Here is a 25,092-nt window from a genome sequence, read left to right as displayed (position 1 = left end):
AAAATGTCATTTAAACCAGAGAAAAGCATCTATTGATCTAGTTATTTCCACCCTTCACTCAAATTAATCAAATTTCACCTTAATATAAATGCAGACATAAATAGCAAACAATAATAAAATATTTTTAAAAAGGTATCTGCTTTAAATAATTCAGGACCATAAACAGTCTCTGCTAGTGTGTTAGTTAGAGCCTCACTCTGAGGCTGTTCTAAATTGTGTTGAGAGGTGATCTGACCCCCAGGATCACAAGATTGCCATGGTGATGTAAAGCCACCTTTGTCTCCCCTGGAGTCTTCTACCAAGAGCTCACCCATACCCAAGAATCAAGACCTAAACGACCAGATTAAAAAGAAAAAACAACAACAATATATTGTTTCAAGGGATCACATCCATATAAGTCTCACAAGTCTCTTATCTTCACCATTATGTTTGCAAATGTGAACATGGCAAGCCAGACTTCCTAATTAATTCCATCATAATGTTTTATATAAACAATATGGTCCAAATTTTGCCCTGAGATAGGCATAAACAAATCCTACTGATATAAATCAGTGGGAGCTATTCTTATGTGTCTGAAGGAAGAATTGGGCCCAACAGCTCAAGTTTTACCAATCCTCTGTCTACAGTAAACATACCAACGCAAACACGTAATTTGAATGCACTTAAATAAATACAGTACAACCTTGCTAATTTAAACTGCCCTAATCCACACACCCTATCATTTGCACACAAAACCTGCCTCTCTCTTCTCATTTCTCAGCTAAGATTTGATAGAGGTGTCCATTTGCAAATTTGTTTTTTATGTAGCCGATTATAAAGGCTTCAGTTATTTTACAAAATATGCTACAGAATATTTGCGAGTACACCAGAAAGTATCAGCAGGAATAAAAAACTAAGTTATACTTGTCATAGATGAAAAGTTACATTCTGCGCGGGGAGGTTAATGTGATTAGCAAATCAACACTTTACAAAATTCAGCCATCTGTAATCAGCTCCCCAGTCATTCCTGCGATTAGCTAGGTTCCACTGTAATGTAAGTACCATTTAGAATCCTCCCCCCTCTCCCTATATTTACACCATGTTACTCAAATGAAATTATAGAATTAGATCTAGTGGAATAACCAACATTGTATGGAGTGAGGCTCTGCATGAGAGCATATAGTACAATGTCCTAACAAAGCAAAGCTCTGTTAAAAGCCCTGTTTTATTGGGGCTGCTTTCTTTGCTAGTCTCTGAAAGATGTTGACTGCCATCTCCAGTGAGAGCTGGAATTGCTCAGTACCTTGCATGATCAAATCATCGGTGACCAGGGGCCCAGGACTGTGAGGGTTCCCAGGTACTGTGCCACTGGAGTTCTTAGTGCGGAGAGACAGAAATAAAGATAACAATGTTCTACTCCAACATTGAAAAGGCTTGTCCATAGGAGAAACTGACACCAGCTTTAAAACTTACTCCAAAATGTGGTCAGGAAGAAGGATGGAGAAGTGAAACAAACTGCTGGGGGGAGGGGGAGGGGAGTGGGGAAATAGAGAGGACATACAAATCAGAGAAAAAAGGGTAAATGAGTGAATTATAGATGCATTGTATTTCTGATCTGTAAGAGGTTAAAATGTCAAAGTTTAATAACTTCCTCTCCTTTATAACAGTCAGTTTTATATTGAAAATGTTGCTATTTCCTTTCTGATGAGATGCAAAAAAGAAAATAAAAAATTAACATGCACTTTGCAAAGAAAGCAGTGACAATGGAAACACCAAATGGTGTAGATATGAAAACATTTCGTAAACACAACACCGCATGCAGTACAAAAGGAACATTAATTGCATGCTTGGTCAAACAGCCACACAAAAACCTTTAAACACTAACAGAGGAAACAAACTGAGTAATGAAGGACAAGTTATTGTAGCCAACATACAGTTTATTTTATAACTATACCAAACCTTTTTGTTACATGTGGAGAAAATAAAACATTAGTGCCAAAGAAAATATGACACTGAGATTAATCCAGATATCAGTACATCCATATATGTATCAATTCCAATGATTGTCCCTTACACACAAGCTATTTGGATACACTCTACATGGATAATAAGACTGAAATAAAGCAAAATAAAAATCAGCAATTTTTCAGAAATTTTAATACAGTCTGAGGAAGTATGCTCCAATCTGCATGCTTAAAAGCCATATATATATTTACTGTACCTATATCTGGATACATCCCTGACATTTTGGATGTTATAAAAGCATGAAATGATTCACACACAAGTTGCAACATAGAGCCATAATGAGCTTTTGAATCACCGATACTCACACATAAAAGGGGGCCTGATCATCAGCAGGTGCTGGAGAAGATCTAGAATGTGAAGCATACGATGCAGCATCTTTTTACAATGGTGTTAACAAATGTCAGTGTCTCATGCTGAATGTGAGTTGCATACATATGTAGTTAAAAGTGTGAGCTTCTATTTATTTATTATTTATTTATTTTTACCCCTTCCACCAACATTCCATCTACACCTCCCCCGGAAAGCATCTGCTCTTTATTGGTGTCTATAGCAGTGATTATTAACAAGCATGGAAAAATGGAACTGCAATCAATCTTTTATTCCTTGATCAGGAATTCATCCACACACTTTAGGTTAAGGCAGGTGAATTTTGATTCAGCTCAGTAATTATCTGGCAGATGTTACTAGCAGCTGCTGCTGAGCAAAAAACCCTGGCTATTATTACAGAAATATAAGAGCCTCTGGCAAGGTGGAGTGAGAAGTGAAACAGAATGCATTCTGGCAAGGCCACACATCTGTTTTTCCACAAAAAAATAATGAAACCTGGAATTCAAACTGTCTGGTCTTGAACTCCTGAAGCTCAAATATCCTTGCATAAAAATAAAACAAAGTTGAGGTCTGCAATAGGTGCACAACACAAATGTTTTGGGTGGTTTTTCAACAAATCATATTCCCCATAAAATATGCTATGCAACTTTGTAATTGAAATAGTTTTATTTAAGCCCCACCCAACTCCACATTGAGGTCACCTGGTACAGGAAAGTGCCTCAACAACTTCACATTTTAGGCCCTACAGTGCAGCCCCCTGCCTATATGCTGTAAATTAATCAAGACTGTGATGGGAATGATTTGATTCTTCTCCCCACAGGCGAAGCATGCTGCCTCCCACAAGACTATTAACACGTTAGCCTGAAAGACTGGGCATTGAACCACTAGGGTCTCCTGCATGGCAGTGCAGAATACTTTCACTGGCCTCCAGACTGATATGGGCTAGGCTATGCGCCCTGTTCAGCAATCAGAAATCACTATAGTTCTGCATAATCAGAGCTCTCCAGTTTAGACATTTGCAGAAAAATCCAGGTCTATTTTTGTGATACTGTAATTCAGTGTTTTTCTGGAACTTTACAGTGCTCTTGACAGTGTAAAATGAATGAGAAATGATGCTGTACTGACAAAAGAGGGTAACAAGAGCAAAACCAGAGTCGTTTGACCGAAATGTCGCAGTCCTTGCTCCTACAAGACTCCCAGTGAAGTCACAGCAGGGTTTGGCCTTTTATTTTGTTATTTCTTTGCAGTGGAGGGAGCAGGCTTCAACTTGTGAAGTTTTATTAAGCAGACTTTTAACTGGTAACTGTAGATGTCAAATGAAAACTTGACATATTCAGAATTATAATGACAAATGCCCTATTTCTTTGAGATTTTCTGAACACTGCTACATCCATCAAATCTCTGACAGAATTACAACCACTCTGACTACAACACCAAATTTTCATTTAACATCTACATTTACCAGTTAGCCTACCGAATAAATTTTCAAACACCTGTATCAATGGTACTTCTACAAGTTGAAGTCCGCTCCTCCCACACTGCAAAGAAATAACCGGTAAAAAATCCTGGTATAGCTGCACCCAAAGCCATGGCTGCTCCAAGCCATGTCCTTTGCAATTTAAAGCAATACAACAGTTATGTGCTTTAAGGGGGGAAGGAGGGGGATAGCTCAGTGGTTTGAGCATTGGCCTGCTAAACCCAGGGTTGAGTTCAATCCTTGAGGGGGCCACTTAGGGATCTGGGGCAAAATCAGTACTTGGTCCTGCTAGTGAAATCAGGGGGCTGGACTCAATGACCTTTCAAGGTCCCTTCCAGTTCTAGGAGATAGCATATCTCCATTAATTTTAACTTTTTTTTTTAATTGTCAACCTTTTGCTCACTACTTTTAAAATTGTATTTCCATATCTTTTGCCTTATTTATATCTTCAATTCCCTTTCTCCCTTTACACCATATTTTCTTTCTTACTACAGATCCTGATGCGTATTTTCCTGCATTGCCTTAAGTAACTGTTTCCCCTTTTCCTTCTCTCTCTCCTTCTTTTCATACGTGTTCTCTACCCCGTCAGATATGTTCTGTTCTTTTCCCCCTTTCCACTTCTCCCCTCAAAATCTTTATGTCAATTTCTCTTTTCTAATCCGATCAATCTTTCCCTCTCCTCTACTCTCACACCCGCTCACAGACCCATTTACCCCTAAATTTTATTTAGACACCTAACAATCACCGGATTAAATGTACTAGCCAAAGATTCATGCAAAAATGGGCAGCCTGCACTATTCAAGGACAACACCCAGATGTTCTCTTCTCCGGCATCATGCTGGGAAAGAGGGGTGTGCGTGGGTTCCCAGCAGGGTGCTCTCCTTGACCATGCTTGGGTCCATCTTTCTTATCAAATGCTAGTGATGCTCCCAGTTCTCTTTGGTTGCTGGGGAAAGAAGCAGTCTATCTTTAGTCTCATCTTTCTGATGCAAGGGTGGGTGGGAGAGCTACACTGCTCTACCCTTCCCCTCTCCTTCTGATTGTGACTGGAATGTGTGTGTGGGGGGGTGGAGTTGGGGGAGGCTCTTCTACTCTAACCCTCTCATTCTCTCAAAACTCTTACATCTCCCTCCCTTCTCCAGCCCCCACCATGAATATCTCCAATTAATGCTACTGGGGCTGCTATGCTTGTCTACACAACCTATGGCCATGAGCCTCCCAGCTGCTCTTCAAAAGCTTTTGATTACCTGGTTCTCCAGTAAAGACAGGCAGAGCAATGCTGATGATAGCAAAGGAAACGCACAGGTTGACAGACTTGGGCTCGTGGGGACTGCACAGTCGTGCTAAAAATAGAGGTGTAGATGTTGTGGCTCAGGCTCTGAAGTCTCGGGAGGGTGGTGGGCGTCAGAGGACAAGCCACAACTTCAAAGCATTGTCTACACAAGCTATTTGCAGCATAGTAGAATGAGCCTTGTAAGCCAGAGTCAGACAACCAGTCTGGGAGGCTGGGTGCCATGGGCTGCAGAGACATACCCTCTGAGGATTTGTCTGTACTAGAGAAGCACACCAAATCAATTTAACAATGATTTAACCCTTGCTTGCATTGATTTAGCTTATGTCAGCAAATTACCAATTTATGTTTATTCAATATAAACAAAGATTAAAATGGTTTTAAGTGTCAATATTAGGGGTTTGCACTGATTTTGCTAGACTGAGTTTTAAATCAATTCACTTCAACCAGTGTACTTTTGTAGTACAGACAATGCCTTTTCTTCCCCTCCACCCCACACAGGAATGGAAATGAAACTGATCTGATGCTTGTCAATTTCACCAGGGTTCAGAAAACGAACAAGACTGATCAGCTTGGCAAAGCTCTGAGCAGCAGCAGCAGCACAGGTTCTGGAGCCTGGTCTCTGCAGACTCAGGAAGACATCACTGAATCCCTTTACAGATGGTTCATGTTTGGAGGGTTATCTCCACAACCATAAGAACTACACACACAATTTCATTTTAAATGAAAGCTTAGAGTTTGAAGGAATTGACAAAATATATGGGGGGGGGGGACACCACTTACTCACCACATGCAAGTGGATTTTTCAAGCCCTGTATTAAATCATGCAAATTCTAAAAAGTCCATTCTTTGGTGTGCTATTATTACAATAGTAGCTCCTTTTTACGTATCAACAGAAAACTGCCATTTGTCATAGATGTACTGAAAATTATCCTTTCAATGTTCTTTTTCTGCATTAATATCATGTGTCATACTTTCTGTTAGGCAACCAGCAAAGATGAGCTCATTATAAAGATATTCTGCAAACAAAATCACTTATGCCATGGCAAGAACAATTCACATTTCAGAATCACAAATCCCCAACTAAAGTCTTATTATTTTCTTGATAGAAATAGAAATGTTGGGACTTGAATGAGCCTGATTTGAGAAAGTTGCTCTTTTAAAAGGTTTTGATTACCTTGTTCTTGAATAAAGACAGGCAGAGCAATGATGATAGTGGCAAAGGAAAAACACAAAACCTTTCACAAATGATTTCAACTTTCAATCATATAAAGCCCCAATTTAATGATGACTTTAATTTTCAGGAGGAAAAAACTCCCCCCAAACCTGTCTTGTTTAGAATATTGACTTGCACTATATTTCTTGACTGCTAGTCCCTTCCCACCACAACTCTTACCCTAGCTTTACCTACTTTATATCAGGTCCAATGAGTGAATGTCTCCTCAGCATAGCCCGGGCCTGCGCATTGGTTAAATTAGTGGTTGTCTCTTCATTAATGGACAGAATACAATCCCCCACACCGATTCGTCCATCACGACTTATGGAACCGCCATGGATGATGCTGCGGACTATCATTCCCGAGCCATCTTTATTGGAACTTACTGTCATCCCTGTTATAAGACAGGCATGGAGCAGATTATTGTATATATAAATAAGGAACACAGTGTATAAGGTGAAATACATTCCACCTGCACTGAACACTAACGGAGCATGCAGATGCAGGAGATGTGGATTCCACCCCCTACATCTGGGTCTGCTGAACAGGATTCAATGCACTCTGCAGAACCAAAGATGCTATTCCAGCCTGTGGGCAGGAACAGCAGTCACAGCCCCTACACAAAGACATTCATTTTTGAAGTTTCTTACCAAACGAAAAATGTGATTGTAGTGGTATTTAAAATAGAGAGAAAGAAAAATTTAAAAAAAGCTAGAGTGGGAGAGATATAAATTGCTTCTAAACATGATCAGATCGATCAGTCTTAGATTTTTTATAACACAAAGTTAAAGGTAATTTTATTTATTTTAATTATATTAGAGAAGGATTTAAAAACAAACAAACAAACAAAAAACAAAAAAACAAAAAAACCCTGAGGTTTGAAACAAAGTCAGGATCAATAAATAGGAACAGAAAATCAATACACCTAACACTAAGCAGAAAATTCTTGGTGCGTACAGAATGCCTGATCCAATGTCCGTTGAAGTTCATGGGCATCTTCCCATTGATTTCAATGGACACTGGATCAAGTAGTGCCTTATGATTTAGGTTAGAGTGTGTACTGTTGAGAGAGAGAGCATATGTCAGTTATATACACTTTAGCTAGGTCACAGCAGTACCTTATAAGCCTACAATTACAGTCAATCCTTGTTTCCATCTTCCTTTCACTACAGGAAGAAGGAAAGACAGATGCTGCTCACTATTTTGTTTGATTCTGACTCATACTCACTGAAGGATTTCAAATATGATTGTGTGTTCGGGTATTTTTTAAAATATGAGTTTTTCTATTTTTTATTTTTGAGGATATTTAGTGCTTATGAAAAGTACTTGACTATCATTCTCCAGAGCCATCTTTCTCTAATAATACACAGAATAGGCAAAAGAAAGGTACCTGTAGGACAGCAGGTCAATCTTTCTACTCAGCACTGCCAATGAACCTCTAGGGATGGGAGGTTAATACTATCACCTTCACCAATTCTGTCTTTGTCCTCTCTAGTAAGACTGCCACAAAGTGTGCCAGTTAACACCAAGTTATTTCAAACATAAGTACCTAAAGTTAGGCTCTTAAATCCATATTTAGCCTCCTAAATAAAAAGGACTTGATTTTTAGAGTTCTGATTACCCCCAGCTCCCACCGGCTTTAGTGGGAACTAAAGGATCTCATTGCTTCTGCAAAGCAAACCGGGGGGCCTAAAAGTAGATGTAGGAGCCAGCACCCAAAGTCTGAAAATTTTGCCCAGCACATCAAGACCTTGGAACACTCATTAAAGTTATACTCAGCCTGCTTACAGCCCTAGGGCTTTTGAAAACAGGCATAAACGGTGAGGTAAACAAAACTGGGCACCTCTAGGCACCACCATAAAGGTTCTTTCACACTCACAAATAAAAAGTGAGAAACGCATTTTGAGAGGGGGAAATGTTATAATGATTTAAAGAAACAAGTAACAATAGGCCAATACTGGCTTGTCCTGTGCATGGCCTCATGCCAGAAACTATAAAGCTCTTATTAGTGGCTCCTGATTACGTGAAACCGCCTCTCTCTCCCCATTTGCCGTTGAGATCAGTGGAGGCTACTGAGTTGGAGCCTCCTGAGTGCTAGCAGGGCACTGCCCTGAACTCTGGAACGTTCTTCCTTGCTTTGGCATGCCAGGGCCCAGATTTATTAACCTCCCAGGCACACTGCAAAGCCCATCTCTTTTTCAGGGCATTTAATAATGAAACAGAAGGAAGGACACAAGGTTATCTGGGGTAGAGGACTCACCTTTGGCAGGCAATTTGAGCTCTGGGCAGGTTCTCTGATTGGCTCAATGAACATGTACATCTGTATTTTAATCTAAATCACCCAGAGGAAAGGGTGCTTTAGATTTTCATAAATTCTTCTACCCCATGGCTAGTAGTGGGAGTACGTGACAGAAGTCAGCTGCCTTTATTCTGCCTCCTAGGTTAGTTATGTCCAAAGCAAATGCTGCACATATGACAGATGGCCAGCATAGGCTGTGATCTGGGGGCATCATCCATATGTTTATTCTCATACACTCCTTCATCCAGCAATAATCTCTGTGGAGATCCACTTGCACGGGTTATTCTTAGTAGAAACAGAATGCACATGTAGTTCTATGTTGAGTTGCACTCAGCCAGAACACAGGCAGCATGTGTGTGCTCCTTTCTGTGGGCACTACCCGTTTCCAGAGTGCCAACCAAAATATATCTCTAGAGTATGAACCCAGTTCCTCCCTTGGGTAAATGGGCACAGCTCCACTGCAATCAACACAATCACACCAACGACAAATTTGGCCCATCACCTATGAGATCACATCAATATTAAACTTTACTTGCATGTCAGATGTCACATCTATGACTTCAGAAGTACAAGCAAAGAGAAAAAATTAAATGCCACTGCTGGTGCATCAACAGCTTTCACTAATATATTACCAGAGTAATGACACCTTACCTTTCATTATATCTGACGCATTCAGTTCTCCCAACATCATTTTTTTAATTAAACCGCAAGCTAACAGTGTTGTGTCTGAGTTTGAAGCCATGACCGATGCCATTTAAAGAAACAAAATGCCAGTTCTCAACTGAAATAATTGACACAGCTGCAGCTTTCAGCACTATTATACAGCCCTTGATTTAGCTCCTTTACTAAAAGTGAAAGTTAAAAGCAGTGCAGCCATGTGTGCAAAACGTTGGCCAGGCCCCAGCAGCACAGGGGTCCAGAACAAGAAGGGATTGCAAGGGGAAGGGGGAGGGGACGACCAAAAGCTAGATTCTTTTATTTTCACATTATATCATACATACTACTACTAAGAAATTCCAACTTTTTGCAATTTAACTTTGGACTACATATAAATATATAATTGGGTGTTCTTATGTTTATGTTTCACTGACATGCAACTTACTGACCCTACTCACTGCACCTACAGTACATGTGGCCAGTATGGAGTACTTAGTTATTCTTGGCAAAGGCTGGACTTTGGACTACATTGTGCCCTCCAGTTATATGGTGGGGAGCAGGGAGAGTAATAGCTCCCCACCCATCTCTGCACATCTTGGGTAAGGGATATCGAGAATCATACCATCTGCATTTGAAGGGGCACTGGGGCAGCTGTCTAGATACACCTCTCCTGGGAACAACTCAGCAGAAAGATGGCAGGCCAGAGCTCCCCCTACATGCTTCAATCATCAATACATGACTGTTAGCTATTTAGCTAACTAGAAGGAAATGACTACACAGGGCTACATTGTGTCCTACTTTGGGGGCAGTCCAGAGCTGCACTGCCCCATGGGGAACACCATAAGCCATTCTGTCTCAGAGTGGCGCAGTGCCTCCTGTGATTGACTAGATAAGAGGTGGGCAAACTATGGCCTGTGGGACCATTCTGCCCACCCCTCCCGCCCCCCACTGTCACCTGGCAGCCACAGCGCACTGCATCGCCAGCACTCTGGCCCACTGCTCCTGCTGGGCAGCGTGGGTGGCGTGGCTGGCTCTGGCCAGGAAGTGGGGCTGTGAGCTCCTGCTGCTCTTAGCATCATGATAAGGGGGTGGGGGTTGGATAAGGGGCAGGGGGTCCCGGGGGACAGTCAGGGGACAGGGGGGGGTTGGATAAGGGGCAGGGGGTCCCGGGGGACAGTCAGGGGACAGGGGGCGGTTGGATGGGGCAGAAGTTGGGGGTGGGGGGAGGTCAGGGGACAGGGAGGGTTGGATAGGTGTGGGAGTCCCGGGGGAGGGGGACTGTCAGGGAGCGGGGGTGTGGATAGGGGTTGGGGCAGTCAGGGCACAGGGAGCAGGGGGGGTTGGATAGGGAGTGTGGTCCCGGGGGGCAGTTAGGGCAGGGGTGTGGATAGGGGTCAGGGCAGTTAGGGCAGGGGTGTGGATAGGGGTCAGGGCAGTCAGGGGACGGGGGTGGGGTTGGATAGGCGTGGGAGTCCCGGGGGGCTGTCAGGGGGCGGGTATGTGGATAGGGGTTGGGATGGCAGTCAGGGGACAGGGAGCGGGGGGGTTGGTTGGATAGAGGGTGGGGTCCCGGGGGGGGTGGTTAGGGGTGGGGGTCCCGGGAGGGGGCGGTCAGGGGACGAGGAGCAGGCAGGATTGGGTAGGTCGGGTGTTCTGAGGGGTGCAGTCAGGGGGTGGGAAGTGGGATGGGGCGGATAGGGGGGTGGGGCCAGGCTGTTTAGGGAGGCACAGCCTTCCCTACCCAGCCCTCCATACAGTTCGCAACGCCGATGTGGCCCTGGAGCCAAGAAGTTTGCCCACCCCTGGACTAGATGCACTGTAAAGGGAATAATTTACCACAACCTTTAAGGGGGGCAGCCTACATCCCTCTCCATGCAGCCAGCCAGCTTTGTTGGCCAATGCCTGGGGCGGGGGGAGGAGGGGGATGGAGCTCCACCTCTTTTCTGCTGAGTTGTTTCCAGGGAATGGCCATGTTGGTTGTAGTCCCTGCATAGCCAGGTGCCGGGGCTGAGATGGCCCTTATACAGGACATACCAAATGGAGCAGGGAGCAATTACTGTCCATTCCCCACTGCAGGGCCTCTGAAGGGCAGCGTACATCTAGCCCAAGGTGTTTCAACTTGACAACGGGGCCTGATCACTCCATACTGTCTTGTCATACTGTGGGTGCAGTCCTTAGGCCCAGGAAGTTACACATCCCAGATAAACATAAGACCATCAAGTCTGGAATACCACCTAACAATTATTGAGTCTTTGAACTCAAAGTATTATCCATTAGAGAGACAAAGGGCAACTTTTTCAAACATATTTAGGCACCTAAAGATGAAAACAGAAGTCACATGAAATCAATAGGAGTTAGGTGCTCAACCTGCTTAGGCCCTATTGAAAATCCCACTAGATACGTATCTGTATGCTTAGGTGCCTAAATACCCTTGAAAATCTGGCCCAGAGTCCTTTAACCAAAGTCCTTTTCATGCTCCAGTGCAGAACGCCTCAACCCTGATAGGCGATTATACAAACTGCTTAGTTTCCTCAAGTTCCAGTCATGACCTTAGCTTTATTTTATTCCATCTAAATCAGTTAATATAAACGATGGTAACTAAGAAAAAAATATTAAAAGTATTAGATTTTTTTGACAAAACATTTCAGTGTAGAAGTTCCTCCATTTTTTGATTTATTAGAAGGATATATATTTGGTTGGACTATCAAGCACTTCACTTTTTTGATTGTTGATTTTTATTTTATTATTGGAGTTTGACTGACTGATGAGGTAACGTCAGCTTTCAGAACTCACAATGAACTGAGGACAGAGTATAAAGGGAAGTGTACACCTACTATACTACAGTGAAGATCTTTAGCAGTAACTGGAGTAGGCTGAAAACTGTGAAGACAACAGACCATACAGATAGGGAAATATTAGCCGAGAAAGAGCAAACAGACCAATGATCAGATACTCTACCTAGACTTGAATTGCCTTTTGCAATAGTGATAGTCTTCTCATGCATGTTTTCAGGTGTATTTTGGATTGTGGAACTTCCCTCAGTAGTAGATGTCAGGTAGCTCTTTTCCATTAAATACACTGGATCCTAATACAAAGAAAAACATTTCAATTCAAAACAGCAAGTTCAAAATATGACTGAACTTCATGGATGTAAAAAATCACAAATATTTGACAAAAAGCCAAGCTTTAAGAATAACAACCACAGTTGCCAACTTTCATGCGGTAAATAAGCACCCCGACTTCCACAAAAAGCCAAAAATCATGCGAATCCCATTTCAAAATAAGGCCAAAACAAGCCAATCCGTAAGAACCCCAACACTCTATGTGACTAGATCCCCCCAGTGTGCAGTCTGCGACTGTGGTGGACCCACTGTGCACCCCTGACTCTCTCCCCCCCGTTGCCCCTGCTTGCCCTTTGCCCCTGCTTGCCGAGAACCGATTAAAACAAAACAAAAAACAAACAAACAAAAAAAGAAGCAACAAGCAACAAGCCAAAAACTAGCCAACAAGCAGCTAACAAGCCAATTAAGCCAAAAACAAGCCCAATTTCTGTGTTTTTTCATGAGTTTGGCATGTCAGATAACAGCTAATTTAATAAGAAATCGCAATTTATTCTTTTTTATTTTATTTTTTTTAATTAAAATCACACAGAGCCTTGGCACCAGTTCCCCTATTTGCCCAGCCTCTGTGGTAGTGATTTATTGCTGCTACAGGCCAGCAATGAATTCCTTTACTAGCTCCTCCATTCCCCCAGAGCAAGGAGGACACAGAGGAAGAACTGTGACTCAGGGATGCAGGGCCATCCCTAGCTATTCTGGGGCCCTATGCAGCCCCCCCGGAGGGGAGAGGTGGGGGGCCCCCATGCCTCCGTGGGGAGAGGGAGTGGGCTTGGGGGACAGGGAGGAACTGCCCGCCCGCACTCACCGGCAGCTGGGGCCGGGTCACTGCACTTCCCGCCGCCAGTGAGTGCAGGCAAAGCCCTGCTGCAGGCCTCAGGGGAGTGTGGGGGGGCTGGGACGGAGCAGGAAGGGGCGGAGTGGGGCCATGGGGCCACAGCAGGGGTGGGCCATGGGGAAGAGACGGGGCAGGGGCTGGAGCAGCACACAGCTGCGTAGGGCACCAGGAAATTTGGTGCCCCAAATTTCTTGGTGCCCTACGCAGCTGCGTACTTTGCATCTGAGTAGGGACGGCCCTGCAGGCATGTGTCTCTGGGCCACACCACCTGACGGGGCTACTCCTGGGTTGGTAGTCCTTACTCTGGCTTGTGCCTAAAGTCACAATCCAGCTATGAGATACCATAGTTGACTCCCAGAAATAACTTTATGTTTGCCAGGAAGTAGTTGTGAGCAAATGTTGATTTTTAACAATGACCATGGCATGTAAATACATATTCTCTGTATAAAAGCCATACAACAGGATCTTTACTTTTCCAGTAAGGTCAGGGTGCACTGTGATAGCAGAGTTTGTATTTTGTGCAACTTTGGCTGACGTCTGAGGTTCCATCCAAGCAGCTATATTTTCATATTCAGCGAGTTTCTCAGAAATATCTGAAGGCAGAGGATCCTTTTTGGAAACACCACCAGCAGGTACCATGCTCGTGTCCTCTAAGGATTGTTTCTCTTCCCCTCCCTGAATTAGATCTATGTTGTATAGATTCTTGTTGGATGGTCGGAAATCATTTGAGGAATCTTCACCAACACCCTGTTAAACAGAATCAGGAATAGTGAGAAAAAAAATTAATGATCTTACATAGTTAGGGCCTACCAAATTAACAGTCATAAAAAACGCATCACGGACTGTGAAATCTGGTCTCCCCAGGTGAAATCTGGTCTTTTGTGTTCTTTTACCCTATACTATACAGATTTTACGGGGGAGACCATCGCTTCTCACATTGGGGGTCCTGACCCAAAAGGCAGTTGCAGCAGGGTTGCAAGGTTATTTTAGGGGGTTGCAAGATTATTTTAGGTACAGTAACTCCTCACTTAAAGTCATCCCGGTTAACATTGTTTTGTTGTTACGTTGCTGATCTATTAAGGAACATGCTTGTTTAAAGCTGTGCAATGCTCCCTTATAACGTTGTTTGGCAGCCGCGTGCTTTGTCCGCTGCTTGCAGAAAGAGCAGCCATTGGAGCTAGCTGGTGGGGGCTTGGAACCAGGGTGGACCAGCAGCCCCCACATCGGCTCCCCACTCCCCTAAGTTCCCTGTGTGGCAGCTGCCCAGCAGGCTATCAGTTGCCAGCAGCTGTCCCTCCTGCCACTGCCAACGTGCTGCTCCTGCCCTCTGCCTTGAAGCTGCTCCCGGGAGCCTCCTGCTTGCTGTGCGGGGGGTGGTATGGGGGAGAAGGTGTCCCCCTCCCCCTCGCTCCTTTACACCATACACAGAGCAGGGCAGGGGGGACGACAGGGCTCAGGGAGCTTGCTGGCATCAGCTGATGTCTCAACATGCTGATCTATTTAAAAAGGCAATTTACTTAGAGTGAGGTCAGCATACTTAAAGGGGCAATGCACATCTCCCTCACACACAAGGTGTGTGTCTGTCTCTTTGCCATGCTGTCTTCCCTCCCATTCATGCTGCCTTGTAGAGTGTGAGGCTACATTAACAACTTGTTAACCCTTGAGGGCTCAGCCGAGTGCAGCGGCTCTGTCTGCAGATCTGGCTCCTGGCCAGCAGCTGCCGTTCTCCAGCTGCCCAGCTCTGAAGGCGGTGCCACCACCAGCAGCAGTGCTGAAATAAGGGTAGCAGTACCATAACACTCCTTACAATAACCTTGCAAAAAAAAAAACCACACAACTCTTTTTTGGGTCAGGACCCCTACAACTACAACTCCATGCAATTTCAGATTTAAATAGCTGAAAACATGAAATTTAATATTTTTAAATTCCTACGACTGTGAAATTGACTAAAATGGACTGTGAATTTGGTAAGGCCCTGTGTATAGTATTGTTAAAATGCATATTTTATGCTAAATATGTTAAACTGAAGCTAAAGCTTATAGAACTCTGTTAAGAACAACTACTTATTATCAAATACAATACAGTGTCTTCACAGATCACAGAGTCATTTTACTATAAGAAGATTTTCTTTTATAAAAAATGTCTTATTTTGTTGCATCTTTTCTACTATTAAAATAGTTATGGCAGAAAATATTTACAGGCCAGATCCTCAGCTGGCATAAACTGGCATAGCTCTAGGGACATTTTACATCAATATTTATATGCTTATTATGCAACCAGGCATACTTGCAGTAGGTGGACGTGGAATATAAAACACCAGAAGATCCAATGCTGAACGAACAAGTGTGGATGTTTTCAAGTTTGCCAAGCTTTGTTTAATAATCCACATTTTTTATTTAAAAGCGAGATCAAGCAGCATTTACTTCAAATTTCACTGACCTGGGCTGCATTACCACACAAAATCTTTTTATACAAGATTGGCTAAATTTTTAAACTTGACTAGTGGTTTTGGATGTCTTGATTTTTGGATGCACAGTTTATAACACCTTAAAGGGCCTGGTTTTAGCAGTTCCTAAAAATCAGGCCCTTTAGAGTTGCAAACTGGCATGCAAATCCCTAGTCATTTTTGAAAATGCAGGCTACTCCCTACTGTTAAACTACGTATCAAAGACATTAAAGCATTTTCCTTCAACATCAGAAATAGTGCGCAATTTCTCTTATTCCATCTCTTTCCTTCTTCATTACAGTTACAAGAACTCTCCCCTCCATTAATTCTCCCACACTGCTCTCACATATCCCCTATTCCTCTTTCAAATATCACTCATTTTCTATAAGGCACACCTTTAGAACTCAAAGTGCACAGCAAGCAGTAGTGTTGTGTGACATTTTACATCAGAAGGCATTAACATTTATTTTCACTGGCTTTTTAGATGTTCTGCTTGCTCCTAGTCCCATCATCATGTGTGAGCAATTGCACAAGCAGTACAGCAGATGTGAAGGCATCAATTCTCACTGATGTCAGTGAAAGGTTTTTTTCATTGATTTCAATGGGAGCTGGATCAATCCCTCTAAGAGTAAATATCGTGTTAAAGGTGGAAATGGCAGCCGTCTTTCAAGCATGCAGATGATGACTAAATAGATTAGGGTTCCTGGTTTGTGTTCTGTAAATGGTAGGAGGTGATTTTATTTTTATTGCACCATGGTGATTAGAAGGATTTAGGCTTTTATCTCTTCAAATGTAACTTAGATGGAATACTCAAATGTGGGCCTGTTTTGATGACTATCCAGTGAAGACTGTCATCTGATATAGTTTATTTGTGCATATTTATCTTTTTCTCCCTTCTGTGTATCTACTGCATTGAATACTAGTACACTGAAAAGCATAGCCATGCATGGACATATGGGTGGGCATTGGCTAGGTGGTTGAGTGTAGCTACCATATTTCAGTGCAGGTATTCTCCTTTTTATATTATATTCTCTTCCAGTTATATATATATATCTGGAAGAGAATGCTGTAAGTCTTAACACACAAACTGAGAATTCACATGGTCTTCAGGAAGAAAGAAGTAACTTCTTTTAGACTGTCATTGACTTCAATTCATGGTACAGATATGGCCCATTTCATGGTACAAGGATGGGAAAGCTACATCAGACATGGTCTGTTCATGTTTATTCTCCTGATGATGCTATTTCTGCTGCCTGAAAAACTTTAGGTTCTATATTTTAGTGCATATGCAGCTACAAATGAATTAAACTGGTTCCACTCCCCACATTTTTTGTTACTCTGTAAGAGTGGTCAATGCTTTAAACTTTGCTAATTATATTTTATTTATTTGAGGAAAATGCATCAGATTATTTTGATTTAAAACATTTTTCTTCACTTATTTTGAAAACAATAAAGCTCTCAAAAGCTTGTATTCCAGTGACCTATCATATGAGATGCACTTTCCAAATGGCCAGACACACCCAATTTCACTGTTTCTCATAATGCCTATAGCATACACTTCTTTGGGTTGTACTGCATCAGCCACTTGTTTCACAGGTCTCCTTGTTAACACTAGCTTCTCCACTGCCTTTCACCAGGTGTAGCTGTTTACACTTTTGCAGAGAGTTGAAAGGGCTACAAGAATAGAACATTAACATTTTACACCCACTGTGCACTGATGTAAATATCTGCACAAGGAGCCAGGCAGTGGAGAATCAGACCTATAAATTTTAAAAGCTCCAACAAAAACGGACTTTAAAAAAATGCAGAAAAAAATGAAGATTTCAGGGAGCCCCAGCACCGTGTATTCTTTAAGATCAGCTTTGTCCTGTAAAATGTATGTTTCTCAGCATGCATAGTGCATAATCCCTTTAGGTAACAATTACTAAGTTAAACAATGCAATCTGTCCCATTGGCAGAGCAAAGGTACACTCTGTTGTGGATTAGGAGATTCCATTAGGAGATGAACTCGGCTTTCAGTCCCATGGATAGTAAAGGCTGAACACATTCCAGAAGGGATAAAGCCAGCCACTGAGTCTCAGGTGTGGAGGAAGATGCAGCAGCTGCTCTATTCAAGATTACACACTGCAAACCATCCAAGAAAACTACATGGTGTCGCCTGCAAAGATGATGACAGGTCTACCTTGAATACTTGAAGAAACACACTGGAAAAGTCCTGGCTAAAAAAAATTAATAGTTTGCCAAGAAAACAAGAAAAAGCAATGACTGAGAGAAACAAAAAAGGCACCATCAATATACAAAAGCAATTCAATATGGGTATGTGAATGGCACAAAAATAAAAAATCATTTTTATATTTCTTAGGAACTTGTTCTTTGCTGATTGAGTTTAACTGCTAATGGAATCTCAATCAGCAATTAATTACAACATCAGTCGTCTCAGGAATATAGTAAATTAATATAATTCTAACAATACCATGATAAGATATGCTGAAAAGGAGGCTTACTTTTGCTTTTATGCCTAAACTATTGTACCTGTAGTAGAATGCAATTTTTCTGTGTACAGCCATTTATGTAGCCAGTCTTTAATATGCTCTGAAATTTAATAACAATTTACATTTTTGTAGCAGACTACTCAGCACAAATTTGATGGTACAAATTGTCTCCAAATAGGTTAACTTTCTGGTGATACAAAATACAATCAAAGCTTTGAACCTTCTATCTCCTTCTCTCTCTGACATACAAGTCTGAAAGGTATCCAATCAACATTACCTAAATGAAATTGCACTTTAATCTGATAATGAACCTATGAGCAGATGGAACTGTGGCAACATAATGCCTCTATATTTAATACAGCAGCTAAACATAAATATTGAGTTTTTTATACTTATAATCAAGGTCTGCCATCAATACAATTATATTTTCTTTTTACCTTGGGAGTTGATGATGGAAGAGAGAGGCTATAGTTCAGACCATCACTACAGCTACTGCCGTGCAGAGCTAACACAGAAGCCTGGAAGGTGTCATCATTGTCTGAAGTATACTGTGATTCAAAGGTGGATTCATCCGCTAGATCTGCCTCACTTGAGTCCACCTAATAACAAAGGCAATTTAATCAGGCTATCTGCTATCTTCAGACCACATAAGCCCCAAACACTTGCACATGTGTGGCTAAATCCTTGCTGGTACTTTGCTTAATATTTTTCTGTTTCTCTGTTTTATACAAAATCTTCTATACACAGTGGGCCAAATTCCACATGCAATTACACCTATGTAATCCAAAACTGAATAAAGGTTGCACAGATGTATCTGAAAGCCAAACTTGGCTCTGAGTTTTTGCAAATACTTCAGAGCAGAGATGGGCTAATGGCCATGACCACTGATATTAGACAGTGGGAAAATGCTGCTTTATCCCATGCCGTCAACAAATCCCTGAGACTTTTTTTTGTCTTCCTGGGTGAATAAATGCTACAAAAATGGGAATTTTCACTTACTGCCATATTTTAGGGACAAATTAATTTCCCTCCACCTATAGATTGTTTAAATGGGCTTGGTGGGTTTTAAAAGGTACAGAATTTTTTTTAAAGGTACAGAAATATTTTAATAATACAAACGTCTGGGGTTTTAGACCCTTTACTTTGTTCCCATATTTCCAAATTAGCTTGTATTATTAAAAAGGTTTGTAAGCTGCTATCTTTTAATGTGAGATAGTAACTAATATGACAGATAGTGAGGTTTAAAATTCATGTACTATATGCATGTACAATCGCTACAATTTCATAAGACTTCTAATACGTATATACTGTGGCAGCTGTTTTATACTGTACTTTATCATTTATATACTCTGTTCCTGATTCTAATCTAATTCACATAAATGTAAATCAGGAATTACACTAGTGTAAAACAGGTGTATACCAGAATCATACCTACACTGTCAACTCCAAAAGAAGCAAATAAAGCCAACTCTGTCGATAATCCACAGATTAAGACCCTTCTAAATACAGCTGGTAACACAGCTCATAATACTATATTTTATTTTATATGGTTAATCATATTATTAATTAGTAATTTCAGATTTCCAATTATGATAATTGTCACAATGGACTTTAATGGCTCAAAAGGATTGATTTCTTCTATTGCATCAATGACCATGGATTAGAGCAATATCTTTTATATTTCCACTGAGACCCCTGTACTCATGCAAATGGACCTCTGTCATAACAGACTCAATTTTATCAAAGGTGTGTGTGTGTGTGTGTGTAGAAAAAAAAAAAAAAAAAAAAAAAAGGTACTACCTTGCGTCCCTACACAATTTCAGAGTAAATGTTTACATTCAGTCTTCAACTGACTCGGTTGTGCTTACGTACAACAGCACATGCAATATGCTCTTCTGCTAGGTAGATTATGCTCCAAAATATACAACATAACATACCTAACTCAGACTCCTGAAATACATGTTGCTAGGCCACAACAGGCCAGATGAAGGATGTCAAAGACTTTCCTCTGAATTTTTAAAAATGCATGCGGAAAACCTACAGGCCAAATCCTGAGCTTATAACTTAGTTTTAACTCAGGCTCTTTTAAAAAGTGTACTGAGTCCCATTTTCAAAAGTGATTTAAGCATTTAAGGGTCAGATTTTAAAGGGTATTTAGGCACCTATCTCCCACTTCAATTGGAGTAAGATGCCTAAATATCCTTAAAAATCTGGACCTTAGGAACCCAAATCCAATTGACTACCAAGGAGATTTAGGCACCTTAGGAAGCTAAGTCACTTAGGTGTTTTGGAGAATTTTACCTTCAGTCCCTATTCCGGCAAATTTAGACTGAAGTCTAAACTGCCTGAATAAGGATTGAGTAAAGTGTATAAGGACTTCAGGATTTGGCCCTATATTTGTAAATGGAAAACAAGAAACTGCATATACTTTGCAGTCTCCGAGTCTTGAATTTGTAACTGCACAAGCAAATTCCCATTTCGCAGATACAATTTAGACACCTAATTATGAAATTTTAAATATTATTATTTCATTTTTTTGTATGGTTATTAATATATCAGCATTATTTTCAAACATTTTTCACATTCCAAGTCCAGAAAGGACCTCTGTAATCATCTTTCTGACCTTCAGTACAATACACGCCATAGAACTTCTTCCAAATAATTACTACAGCAGATCTTTAAGAAAAACATGCAATCTTGATTAAACAATTGTCAGCCATGGAGAATCCATTTTGACATTGGTAAATTGTTCCAATTGTTAATTACTCTCAGTGTCAAAAATTTCCTTTTTATTTCCTGTCTGAATTTATCTTGCTTCAACTTCTAGCCATTGGATCATGACTTACCATTCTCTGCTAGATTGAAGAGCCCATTATTAAATATTTGTTCCCCCTGTAGATACTCAAGACTATAATCAAGTTACCCCTTAACCTTCTCTTTGTTAAACTAAATTGATAGACTCAAAGAGCTCAATCTATCACTATAACATGTTTTTCCTAATCCTTTATTCATTCTCCAGACTCTTCTCTGAACCCTCTCAAATTTATCAACATCCTTGAAATGTGAGCACCTGAGCTGCATGGGCAAAATCTGTGGGCCAAATTCAGAGCTCAGTTTTTACTCAATCCTTACTCAAGCAAACTAACAATAAAGGAAATTTCTCACCCACAACCTAGTTTCTCTTTGATGTATCAATAAAGTCATAATCTTGTCAGGAAAATAATTGTGATATTATAAATACTGTACCATGACAGCAAAGCAAGACTGAACAGGAAGAGGATATTGACAGTGGGATTTAACGACATTGATAGAAAAAAGCACTTTTGTAATTCACAAACAAGCTAAGAAAAAGCTATGACAAACACATGGAAGGATTTAATTCTCCTATTCAACAGTTTTTTTTCTGTATGAAACATCCTCTTTAAGGATGCTGACAATTGTTTATAAATTTAACTTAAACTTCTCAACTCATATCTACATCAAAATATGACTTCAATGGGAGCTGGTACTCAATATTTCTTAGTAAGTGCTCAACATCATGCAAGTTCAGGACCCAGGTCTGTGCAAATAAAGAGAAGAATACATTAAAAGTCTGGACTCCTATTGGCAGTTTTTCGAAATGCATAAAAGTATCTACACTTCATGCAAGTTGCTTGCACTGTGAAAATCCATAGCTTTTATACTCTCAAATCTTGCGATCACTAATAAAAAAGAAATGCAGGCAACTTCTAAATAAAGTTGAACAGCAAGAATGTCATTAAAAGGCAAAACAGAGTTCCACTGACTTTTCAAACATTGTCACATGTTGGTAAATAGAAGTTTCTACTATGTAATTAAATAAAAGCTTATGTACAAAGGGCAAGGTTTTTCGAAGCCACCTATGAAGTCTGAATGCCCAGTGCCCATCATTACAATTGGAACTGGGCATACAAATCTCTTAGCTGGCTTTGAAAAAAATCTCAGCCAAATATTTTCTTATTTTCCAGTAGCTAAAACATTCCAACCAGATACTCAGCTGGTGCAAACTGGTGGAGCTCTATTGATTTCAATGGATCTATGCCAGTTTACAGCATCTGGATATCTGGCGAGATCATGATAGGTCACACGTGCAGTGAGGCTAAACGCTTTAAAAAAATCATAAGCAGAGTGATGAAAAAGACTTTTCATTACATTTGGACAAGGCAAAAAACAATGTTAAAAAGGTTTTAACAGAAATCTTGGTAAGTTGTGCCCACTAACCAGAGCCAGCTCAGCATGGAAGAGGGCTGCATCAACTGGCCCTTCCTCCTCAAGTGACTGGGCAGTGTAGAAAAAGGGATCTTCCTTAGCAGAAATATAACCCTCTTCTGGTGAAAGCTGCAGAAAGAATGAAGCTCTGAGTTGGATGAGTGGCCAGTATACAGGACATGCAGAGTCAGTAATGTTAAGGGAGTTTTAGAAATGCAAATAAATACCAAGTACAGAAGTGAGATTATCTCAATCAAAATTATAGTGTGAGGTAAATAAAATGATATATATTTTAACCTTCTCATGTTGTTTTACCTGCTGTAGTAATGAAACATTGGGATAGCCAACATTAGTGTCTAAAGATACATGTACATGTAAGTCTAATGCTTCTGTATTTTTTGCCCATAATTAAACATTTACTAAAACAGTCATCATATGGTCCACCCAGGGGTACAGAGCCCAGAATTTTAATCACTGAAACAATAGGCCTCTACTACTAGAGCTAAAGGAGTAACTGTTAGCTGGTAGCAGTAGTGAGCTCTTATCCTCTATGTAGGCCAGCCACTAGAGGACGACAAAAGTCAGCATGGCACAGATGCATCAATTTTTTTCCATGTAATTTGCTGCTGCTGCTAGGTGCATCTGTCGAACACCCCCATAGAGCAAAATATTATTTCTAGTGTGGCAGAACTCAGCCAGTGTAACGTGTTAAATATTTAATGCTGAAGCTTTATACAAAGCCAGAGAAAAGTAACATTTAATCATGCCTCATCCTCTTTCATGCTTTAAACAAGATATTAATTCTGAAAAAATGTGTTTTGCAAGAAACATTACTGTGCAACATGCAGCATTCTTTCTAATCTGCAAAAGTTTCTTACAGGAAACAAGTTAAAAATATCTCTTTCAATGAAAAAAAACAAAACAAAATTCCTAGCAGATTTTGTATTATTAAAGGGTTACCTCCTAAGAGCCAGAATCTGAAATCAAGGAGAATTCTGTGCAGGAAAGGACTGTGGGAATGTAACATTCCAGAGAGAGAAAAAAATTACTCAGTCTTAAAAATAAAATGGGCCAGATCCTCAGATGGTGGAAATTGGTGCAGCGCCACTGATTCCAACTTAAACCAGAGGATGATCCGGCCCAATATTTTGCTTTTACTCTGTAATTATTCAAAGAAGCATTATCCCGAAGGTTTCCCTGGTTAGTGAGGAAGGGCACATGGTTCTATGAGCTCTGGCTTCTATTCATGTCTCTCTATGTGGTCTTGAGCAAGCTATTTACTCTCTTAGTAGTGCTTTAATTTCTCTCTCTCTAAAAAGTGGGTAATCTTGCTTAACGAAGAAGGATCATTTGAGGTTTAATTAATGTTTGCAAAGTGTTTTGAATTCATCGTTCAAATTAGGACCTCCCAGCCAGAGTGCACAGAAGTGAATTAATAACAGATAACATTACAGTTATAGGTCAGTAACTGCACAACATCCTCACACTCCAATTAGCTGAAACACTATACCATTTCAGTATAACTATTAGGTTTACACTGGATGAACTCAAGTGTACACATTTTTTAACATAAAGAGCATAATCTAAATATGTTTGATATTAAATAGCTATATGTTTCAGTAAGTCCTGACTAACACCAGAGTTAGCACTGCTCTGGAAAGGTGACATAAGGTTGGCTTTAAACCACCTTCACATAACCTCCTATCTGAGACCATCCTCAGGACAATGCTAAGTTATGCCTCGCTACCCACAGCCCTAGGTGTCTGCATTGGTAGCTGGGATGCTCCAATCATTCCCCTTTCCCCAGCCACGCCCCATAGATAGGGGGCAGGAGTGAGGGGCTGTAGAAGTACTACACCAGCTCTGTACCACCCAGGGATTTCCCACAGGCAAGGAGAAGATTCAGTGAGTCAGCTAAAATGCCTTTTGGCAGCTTTATGCCATCTGAGTGGCACAAAGCAGTCATGGACTAAGCAAAGATATTGGCCAGCAACATATGAAAATCAATCATCTAGAGCCCAATCCTTACAGGCAGTGGTTTGGCAACTCCTATTCTAACTGCTCCTACTGGTGCTCCTTTCAGTGCTTGTACAGCTTCCTCCAGGCTGCCATTTTCCAAGTTTATATCATTGACAAACATCAGCCGATCTCCAGGAAGAAGTCTGCCATCTTGTTCAGCAACACCACCAGGAACCAATGAGCGGATTACAATTACTGTGTTTGCCGGGTCCACTGGGTCCTAATTGAAAACAAAGTGAGGAAACCAGTTCACATGCTTATTTTTAATTAATAAAACGTTATCTACCCTGTATGGGCCAGCTCCTGAGGTCCTGACTCAGGAAAACTCCAAATGACTCTTCAAAGTGAGCTTACTTCAGTAACGACTCAGGACACTTAGAAAAGACCTCTGGATTTGGCCCTATTATTATTTAGTCATTTATTTTGATACATAAAAGCACGAATAATTAGTCCTCACACGCGCTTAGTGCTTTTACATCATCGAGTTTCACAGTAAAGCTTCCCAGTGTAACAAAGAATTACATGCCAGCAATTAAAACAAACACCTTCCACTGTAACAACATCTCTCCAGCCCTCAACCTTCCACATGTTCAAATGTCTGGGGATAAAAGCTTGGAAGGTTAACATATCTGGGTACTGATGGACCAAAGGGTTTATTTAGAGTCTCCTTGCAGCTCGTAGTA

At 41.0% G+C, this 25,092-nt stretch overlaps 1 protein-coding gene across 40 annotated transcripts in view; it reads right to left on the bottom strand.

The window, feature by feature from the left end:
* MPDZ (multiple PDZ domain crumbs cell polarity complex component) overlaps positions 1–25,092 on the bottom strand; it is a 131,938-nt gene that overhangs the window by 49,406 nt on the left and 57,440 nt on the right. For 18 of the 40 annotated variants that reach the window (XM_065549549.1, XM_042850478.2, XM_042850487.2 and 15 more), the window contains 8 exons: positions 24,420–24,629; positions 22,403–22,519; positions 21,642–21,722; positions 18,601–18,762; positions 13,697–13,972; positions 12,230–12,356; positions 6,511–6,709; positions 2,310–2,351 (listed from right to left, as the gene is read on the bottom strand). In XM_065549549.1, the coding sequence (XP_065405621.1) occupies positions 2,310–2,351; positions 6,511–6,709; positions 12,230–12,356; positions 13,697–13,972; positions 18,601–18,762; positions 21,642–21,722; positions 22,403–22,519; positions 24,420–24,629 (1,214 nt within the window). The remainder of the gene's footprint in view (positions 1–2,309; positions 2,352–6,510; positions 6,710–12,229; positions 12,357–13,696; positions 13,973–18,600; positions 18,763–21,641; positions 21,723–22,402; positions 22,520–24,419; positions 24,630–25,092) is intronic. The other 22 variants (XM_065549553.1, XM_065549562.1, XM_008169294.4 and 19 more) reach the window with 4 other exon arrangements.

This window comes from Chrysemys picta, chromosome 6 (assembly GCF_011386835.1).
Source record: "Chrysemys picta bellii isolate R12L10 chromosome 6, ASM1138683v2, whole genome shotgun sequence".
Classification (NCBI taxonomy): Eukaryota; Metazoa; Chordata; order Testudines; family Emydidae; genus Chrysemys; species Chrysemys picta.
Note: the sequence above shows the minus strand (reverse complement) of the source record. Positions and strands in the feature narration are given on the sequence as shown.